This window comes from Mandrillus leucophaeus, unplaced genomic scaffold (genome assembly GCF_000951045.1).
Source record: "Mandrillus leucophaeus isolate KB7577 unplaced genomic scaffold, Mleu.le_1.0 Scaffold71, whole genome shotgun sequence".
Lineage (NCBI taxonomy): Eukaryota > Metazoa > Chordata > Mammalia > Primates > Cercopithecidae > Mandrillus > Mandrillus leucophaeus.
The window spans coordinates 3,490,095-3,499,266 of NW_012107697.1; the positions used below are offsets into that span (position 1 = coordinate 3,490,095).

Sequence of the window (9,172 nt, forward strand, 5' to 3'; positions counted from 1 at the left end):
CCCTGAGGTGCCATAGAGGGGGCTACTAGGGATGAAGACGGCAAGGAACCAAGGAGCCAGGAGTTTGCATAGCTTAATATTCATGGCTTGTGAGGTCACCAAGTGTGGTTTTTATCATGGAGAGGAAAACTGTGAGCCACCAGCCAACTTTTAGCATTGCTAGATGACAGAACCATCTATAGTGAATGCTTTTTTAAAAATCCATTCCTAACATGTCCTTTGAAATTTAGTGCACCAGGGATAAGCTTTCAGAGGAAAAAAATGGGGATTATACTACATCACATTCCTCATCATAACACGGGGTGCTGAAATACAAAAGAGCCATGCCTTCAACTTTCTGAAGGAAAATGGTTTTGAACTTAGAATCCTATATCCATCCAAGCTATTCATCAAATATGAAGAAAGAATAAAGACATTTTCAGATACGCGAGGTCCACAGTTTAACTGGAATGTACGTTTCCCTTTAAAATCATTTGAGGATACACATTCTAGCAACATGAGAGGAAAAATTAAGAAAGAAAATGTCCTGGGATCCAGGAAACATTGGAAACACCCAGGAAAGTGGCAAAGGGCAGTTCTGAAATGATGGTTGTGTCTCAGGCCAAGAGAGCCACTGCTCCAGTTTGGAACACAAGAACATCACAGATAAGAAAAGGGGGATCTTAGGCAGTGGATAGTATGAAGCAGCAGAGGAAACAGTTTGAGACTTGATAAAATTATGTAACTTTGACAGCAATAAAAGAAAAGCATTTAGAAATGTTAAGAAAAACAATTGTTCAGGAAAATAAGTCATGATTTCAACATGAAGCAAGATAAAAAGTAGCATGATCTTTAGCAATTGATGGTGTGTAAGAAAGACTTTAATAAACGTTCTGTTTGAAGTGGCCCATGAATTGCATCATTGGACCAGCAGGAAAAAATATATAATCCTAACTAGTATACTTCTTAATCTGGCGGGAATGATGTATACATGTGTGTTGTAGATGACAGTATATATATGTCATAAGCACTTTTTCTTGGTTTTCAGACTTGTAGAATAACCCTACCAGGCAAAGCATGGAATAGTTCATTATGGCTGCAGATTAGAATACAAATGTAAAAAATTCTTTTATGATGCAAGTAAAAATGTAGTTGAAAGAAATGAAAGGTAGAAGGAAGGAAATACAATTAGAGGGAGGATGTGGACACTGAATACCTAATCTGACATAGAACAGAGTTGAGATACTAACTTTTTGATAGAACAAAAACATAGACATGTCATTTAAATTTAGGTAGTAACTGATAACCCAGTTAGTAATAATGATAAAACTATTAAACATTGGGAAGAAATGGGAGGAAAGTGAAGGTGGAAAGTATAAGTCAGCAAAATCCTCAGAGGGGAAAGAAATAGATGCTAACTAAAGATAATAAATCATGAAAAAGAAAGAGGTTATTTGTAGTTGGACCACTGTAATAACTCACATTTGAAAACATGAAAAAAGATTGATACTGGGGTAGAAAAGCATAAGATGGGAAAATGTTGTTCCTCATCATATACTCTTCTGCACTATGTGAGTCCTTGCTATTTCTTATGTTAATTTTTAAGAAACAACTTTAAAAATTATTTTTCTGACCAGGCATGGTGGCTCACACCTATAATCCTAGCACTTTGGGTGGCCAAGGGGAAAGGATTGCTTGAGCCTAGGAATTCAAGACTAGCCTAGGCAAAGTAGCAAAACCCCATCTCTACAAAAAATTTAAAAATGAGCTAGGTGTGGTGGCACGCAACTGTAGGCCCAGCTACTTGGAAGGCTGAGACAGGAGGATCATGTGAGGCTGAGATGGGAGGATCACGTGAGCCTGAGATGCCATAATTTTGTATGTTAAATTTTTAGTTCTAGTGAACCTGCAGTTGTTTAAAGAATGTAGCTATGGATTAGACTGAAGCTCTTCTGGGAACTAATTTTTTTTGGTGACCAGTGACTTTATTAAGTGTTAACACTCTTCAAATGTCTGACTTTTGTCTATAGGATCAAAGCAAGTTGGAGAAACACCAGCACCTGGAGACACCTTAGATGGCACACCTCGTACTCTCAATACTGTCTTTGATTTCCCACCACCTCCATTAGACCAAGTGCAGGAGGAGGAATGTGAAGTAGAAAGGTAATTCAGTGATATCTTAGAGAAACTTAGGGCATTACTTAAAGTTTTTAAATTATATACTATTCCTATATTTAGTAGCATTCTAACACTTAAGCCTGGCATGGTGGTATGTACCTATAATCCCAGCTACTTGGGAGGCCGAGGCAGGAGAATCAATCACTTAAACTCAGGAGTTTGAGACAGGCCTGGGCAATGTAGTAAGCCCCCACTTCAAACTGTAAAAAATAAAATAAATAAATAAATAAGTTGGGTGCATGAAAGAACTAAAACACCATTTCAGAACTTGTTACTGAAATTTAGAAAGGTACTCAAATTTTCTTCAATTTATTTTATATTATTACAGTATCCCAAAGAATTATTTATCAAGCTTGTTGGAGTTTCACCTAGCTTTGAGTATCCTTGGTATAAATTTATTGATCACCATTTTGTTTTCATGTTACTTTTTACTCTCCATCGTTTTAGGGTGACTGAACATGGGACACCAAAGCCCTTTCGAAAGTAAGTATATCTTAAGCAGCTTTCAATAAAGGCGCATTTTAAGAAATGTAACCCTTTTTCCTCTTGAAGTTCCAGTTTAAAGGAAAAGAAACCCTGTATACCAATCTGTTATGTAGTCTAAAAGAAAGCTGTTAAGAAATACCAGTCATTCAAAAGCTGTATTTTGAAGTATGTATAAAACAGCCATTTGTAGGAGAGGATGAAATTTCAGGCTCTGTGCTAAGTCAGATTCAGGAATCTGATTAGAATTTATTGTAATATAAAGACGTATGCTGTTTCCCGTTGTCTACCTGAAGCCCTCAAATTGAATTCATTATTTTTGCTTCGTAGGTTTGACAGCGTAGCTTTTGGAGAAAGTCAAAGTGAGGATGAACAATTTGAAAACGACTTAGAGACAGATCCACCCAACTGGCAGCAGCTTGTTAGTCGAGAAGTGTTATTGGGACTAAAACCTTGTGAGATCAAAAGACAGGAAGTGATTAATGGTGAGTGTAATCAATTTGTTGTTGTTTACAAATACTGAGTTTTGTCAGAGTAAATTAAGTCTCTCAGCCTCGGAATTTGCTTCAAAGTTTCTCCTAGCCTTTTGTTTTAAACAAAGAGGAAATTAAACTGGACAGATAATCCTTGACCTCAAGAAAATGCAAATGCTTCTGTGATTCTTATTGATAATTTAAAAGGAAAACGTGTTTAGCCTTAAAGATATTTAAGATTCATAGCATTATAGATCTTAAAGTTGAAAAGTCATTGTAACAACTAAGTTGTTTTTATGCATAGATTTTAAATGAGGAAGGTAAGGCCCAGGGAGATTGAATTCATTAAGATCATACAGCTAATAATATAAAAGGAAAAAAATTTCGTTCCTGGTCTTCTTTCTGTATCCAAGTGCAGTGTTCTTCATTTACCCTAGCATGTTTGTGATAAATGTGTGGCATGGATGCTGTACCCTTTGCTATCCTTAGCATGTGATTTGAATAAATATCTTGTCTCTGACAATACTGAGACATCATGAAATTATAAGCCTGACACCAGAAATGAGTGTTTATAGGCAAATTAGGTAACCAAAAGTACTATTATTTCTTAAGAGGGCTCAAATTAAAGGCTATATGATGTTGGGGCTTACAGTTTTCTTAATGACATAGTTGTGATAGGTGGGTATTATTGTAAACAGATAGATGAGTTTGGGAATACACTAAAAAAAAAAGTTTTGAATGATATTTTTTATTTGTCAGTATTCAACTCTCAGAGCCAGTATGTAGGATAATTTCTTGGAATCAAAATGAATTCAGAGATATTTTATCCTTTCTAAATGATAAATAATGTATTATATAATTCATTTGCTACTTCATGCCAGCTAAAGAGTATGATTGATCCTATGAAATTGTTCTAAGTAAGGCAACATTTCATATGTCTTTCCTGCTCAGAATTGTTCTACACTGAAAGAGCTCATGTTCGAACACTGAAGGTTCTTGATCAAGTGTTCTATCAGCGAGTGTCCAGAGAAGGAATTCTGTCACCCTCAGAGCTACGGAAAATTTTTTCAAACTTGGAAGATATTCTTCAACTTCATAGTAAGAGAAATTAACTCTGATCTTTGCCCCTAACGTTTCCAATAGAGAAAATATTATGAGTATAAAATTTTGTAAATGTACGCATGTTAGTATTCCTGAGATTATTTGTGAGAATGTAACATAAATAAAGGAATGATTAGAACTTTGACTAGATCCTTTTCCTCACAATCAGTCTTACATATACAATGTGTCAACATAGGGCTTCCAGTCTAAAGTCAGTGTCTAAGGTGAAAAACATGAATAGTCAAATTCACTGTTGAAAATTTTCTATCAATTGTAGTACATATCTCTCTTTAAATATATATATCCAATATAATATGTGTATAAATGTATTTTAAAAATAGTAGTATATGGTATATAATTGCATGGTTGGGTAATTTTCAGGAATTGTTTTTATTGTTTTGAGACGGAGTCTCGCTCTGTTGCCCAAGCTGGAGTGCAGTGGTGCAATCTTGGCTCACTGCAACCTCTGCCCCCTGGGTTCAAGGGATCCTCCCACCTCGGCCACCTGAGTAGCTGGGATTACAGGCGTGCACTACCACACCCAGCTAATTTTTGTCTTTTTCGTAGAGACGGGTTTCACCGTGTTGGCCAGGCTGGTCTCAAACTCCTGACCTCAAGTGATCCACCCACCTGCTTTGGCCTCCAAAGTGTTGGGATTATAGGCTGAGCCATTGCGCCTAGCCTCAGAAATTGTTTTATTGTTTTGTGGCTTAGAACACTTGAATAAGTATATAAAAATTCTACCTTGTTGACATTTTATTGGTTGAAATCATCTTGGACTTTTGTGGACGGTAATATGATGTTCCTCTCATTTATAGATCACTATTTCTCTATGACCCTTAATTTTTTTATCTTTCTTTTTCATGTCATTACTACCTATAAACATCTGCTAACCAAATTGATGCCTTTTATTCCTTTGTGGGTAATCTTGGGTTTCACAGGCATGCATTGACAAGTTCAGGCTTGATTATATCCATTACCTGCACACTTACACATTTTGAGAGGATCAGTGAACAGAATTACTTGTACCGTTTACATTCAAGTTCTTTTTGAGCATGATTATGGATGGAGTCTTGAGGTTAAATGAATATTTGATGCAACTACCATGTATGTAATGTGCTAGTTTCCAAAACTTTTTTTTTTAGCACCTGTTTTTCAGATAGAGTTTATAATATCTGGATGTATAAGCACTATGTCCAGATTTCTATTTAAGGAGATAAGAAGCAGCTATACTACTGTGAAAATCCTCTTTATAAAAAAAAAAAATTAGCTACTCTGTACTACCAGTAATTCTGTCTACACTGAGTGTGTTACTAACGTTTTTCTATCTTTTTATCTTTAGTTGGATTGAATGAACAAATGAAGGCTGTTCGAAAGAGAAATGAGACCTCTGTTATCGATCAGATTGGGGAAGATTTGCTGACATGGGTAAGGAAATTTTCTGTTTCTCTTTATTATTTTTATGGACACTTGGTCAGATTCAAGGTTGAGTAACTAACCTTTCCGAATACGCAAACTCACCCATTTTGCAAAGTTAATGTAAAGCTGAAAAAGGTCAAGCAGTAGATTCCATTTCAAGAAACCACTTTTTTTTGCTCATCTGTAAGAAGCAATCCCTTATCCATTAAAGTCATACCATGAATTGCAGTGATTCAGTCACACCTTCAGGCTCCACTGTAATCCTAGTTTTTTTGCAGTTACCTCTTCCACTGAAGTCTTGAACCGCTGGAAGTCACCTGTGAGGGTTGGAATCGACTTCTTCCAAACTCCTGTTAATATTGATATTTTGACCTCCTCCTGTGAATCATGAATGTTCTTAATGGCATCTAGAATATTGAATCCTTTTCAGAAGGTATTCAGTTTGCTTTGCCCAGACCCATCAGAGGAATCACTATTATGGCAGCTATCACCTTATGAAATATATTTCTTAAATAATAAGACTTGAAAGTAAAAATTACTCCTTGATCCATGAGCTGCAGAATGAATATTGTGTTAGCAGGCTGAAAACAACATTAACCTCCTTGTACATCTCCATCAGAAGTCTTTAAGTGACCATGTGCATTGTCAATGGGCAGTACTATTTTAAAAATAACTTTTTTTTTCTGAGCAGTAGGTCGTAACAGACGTGTTGTCATCCAGGCTTTGTTGTTTCATTTATAGAACACAGGCAGAGTAGATTTCGCATTATTCTTAAGGGCCCCAGGAATTTCAGAATGGTAAATTATCATTGGCTTCAATTTAAAGTCATTGGCCCCTAACAAGAGAACTGGACTTTCTTTTGACATGCTGAAGTCGGACATTGATTTCTCCTCTCTAGTTGTGAAAGTTCTAGATGGCATCTTCTTCCAATGGAAGGCTATTTCATCCACATTGAAAATCTGTTGTTTAGTGTAGCCGTTGTAATTAATTATCTCAGGTACGTCTTCTGGGTAACTTACCGTAGCTTCTACTGCTATGTCAACACTTGCCGCATCACTTTGTACTTTTATTTTTAGGGAGACGACTTCTTTTCTTAAATCTCATCAGTTTACCCCTGCTACCTTCAAACTCTTCTTCTGTAGCTTCCTTACCTCTCAGCCTTCATAGAATTGAAGAGAATTAGGGGCTTGCTTTGTATTAGGCTTTGGCTTAAGGGAATATTGTGGCTGATTTCATCTTCTTTATACAGACCATTCAAAATTCCTCCATACCAGCAATAGGCTGTTTCACTTTCCTCTTGTTCATTTGCTCACTGGAGTATCACTTTTATTTCCTTCAAGAATTTTTTCTTTGTGTTCACAAGTTGGCCATTTGGCATAAGAGCCAAATCTCAGCTTTTGACATGCCTTCCTTACTAAACTTAATCATTTCTAGCTTTTAATTTCAAGTGAGAGATGTGCGACTTGTCACTTGAATCCCTAAAGACCATTGCAGCGTTGTTAATTGGCCTAAATTCAATATTGTTGTGTCTCAGAATAAGGAGGCCCAAGGAAAGGGAAGGGAGATGGGGGATGGTCAGAACACACACAACATTTTTCCATCAGGTTTGCCACCACATGTGGGTGAAGTTCATGGTGCCCCAAAACAATAAATAGTAACATCAGAGATCACTGATCACAGATCACCGTAACAGATTCTATTATGAGAACTACCAAAATGTGGCACACAGACATGACATGAGCACATGGTTTTGGAAAAATGACACCAACAGACTTGCTCAGGGTTGTCACAAACCTTTAATTTGTAAAAAATACAATATCTGCAAAGTACGATAAAAATACGAAGTATGCCTGTACCTGTAAAAAGTTGAGGAAAAACTAAATGGTGGTTTGTAACTGTCACATACAAAGCGTTAATTCAGAAGAAGGCATTGGCCAGAAATCATAGAAGCAAGAATCATAAATAGGCCTTTAGATTTTACTCTTGCTGTTTAAATAAAATCATTTTGGAAAGTATTTTTCCAGTATTGTTTCCTTAAGATCACTTTACATATACAGACAATCCTTGACTTACTATGGTTCCCACTTTGGCAGTTTTTTTTACTTTACAGTAGTGGGAAAGTAATACACATTCAGTAGAAACCGCACTTTGAATTTTGACTTTTAATCTTTTCTGGAGCTTGGCAATATGTGGTACGTTACTCTCAATGCTGGGCAGCAACAGTGAGCCACAGCTCCTGGTCAGCCATGTGATCACAGGGTAAACAACCACTCTACAGTGTATATAGATGATTTTGCCCAGCTGTAGGCTAATGCAAGTGTTCTGAGCACATTTAAGGTAGGCTAGGCCAAGCTATGGTATTTGGTAGGTTCAGTGTGTTAAATGCATTTTCAACTTAAGATATTTTCAATTTTTGATGGTTGTATTAGGATATAATTTCATCAGAAATCAAGGAACATCTGTACTTAAACTGCTTGTAAAACTACTGTAGAGGCCTGGCGCCGTGGCTCACGGAGGTCTGTAATCCCTGAACTTTGGGAGGCCGAGGCAGGCAGATCACCTGAGGTCAGACCAGCTTGACCAATATGTAGAAACCCCATCTCTACTAAAATTACAAAATTAGCCAGGCATGGTGGTGCATGCCTGTAATCCCAGCTACTCCAGAGGCTGAGGCAGGAGAATCACTTGAACCTGGGAGGTGCAGGTTGCAGTGAGCCGAGATAGAGCCATTGCACTCCAGCCTGGGCGACAGCGCGAGACTCCGTCTCAAAAACAAAAACAAAAACAAAAACAAACTACTGTAGAACTGCTTGAGGTTGGGGGCATTATTTTCTTTGGTAAACCCAGCTGCTGTTTGTAGTTGTTTGGTGCTTTGATTGACTAACATGCTAAAAATGCTGCCAATCTCATTGTTAAACATGTTGAATGTCATATTCATCATAGAGTAAGAATACAAAATTGGAGTGACCTATTAAAATATTGCTTTGTATGTGTCCTACTTGAAAAAATCTCTGAATTTATCTACAAATGTGCTACAGAAGGGCTTTTTACAAAATACCTTTATGTACAAACTTTTGGGAATATGGCTTTAAATGGAAGATTATATGGAAGACATATTCACAAACCATAAAGCAATTATCTACAAGTATAGAGGCTGTATTAAAAAACAATGTATTTGACTTATAAGAGCAGCTACTAGTAAATCACTTTTTAGGTGTTTGACCATCAGAAATCTTAAAATCATGACATATGCAAACTTAAATTTACAAAGTAAAACATATTAGTGAGAAGTATAATTTTTAGCAAAAGAATTCGTAAGCTCATTGATCTCCCCCAAGCCAGCTCCAGCTGCTACACAGATGAAACAGCAGTGATTTAATTTTATTTGAACCTAGAAAAGTTATGCCCTGCCTGTGGTCATAGTGGGTTTTATAGTGAGTAAGAAAGAATGCTAGTATGCCAAGGATTTGCTTCCCAGAGTAGTAAGATGTTAGTTGCTGTAAAGGTGTCAGGGTGTAAGAAAATTAAATTTTAGGCTG

The 9,172-nt window shown here is 36.7% G+C and overlaps 1 protein-coding gene across 3 annotated transcripts in view; it reads left to right on the top strand.

The window, feature by feature from the left end:
• ARHGEF12 (Rho guanine nucleotide exchange factor (GEF) 12) overlaps positions 1-9,172 on the top strand; it is a 155,046-nt gene that overhangs the window by 114,995 nt on the left and 30,879 nt on the right. For all 3 annotated transcript variants that reach the window (XM_011964974.1, XM_011964973.1, XM_011964975.1), the window contains 5 exons: positions 2,010-2,142; positions 2,605-2,640; positions 2,971-3,125; positions 4,065-4,211; positions 5,557-5,642. In XM_011964974.1, the coding sequence (XP_011820364.1) occupies positions 2,010-2,142; positions 2,605-2,640; positions 2,971-3,125; positions 4,065-4,211; positions 5,557-5,642 (557 nt within the window). The remainder of the gene's footprint in view (positions 1-2,009; positions 2,143-2,604; positions 2,641-2,970; positions 3,126-4,064; positions 4,212-5,556; positions 5,643-9,172) is intronic.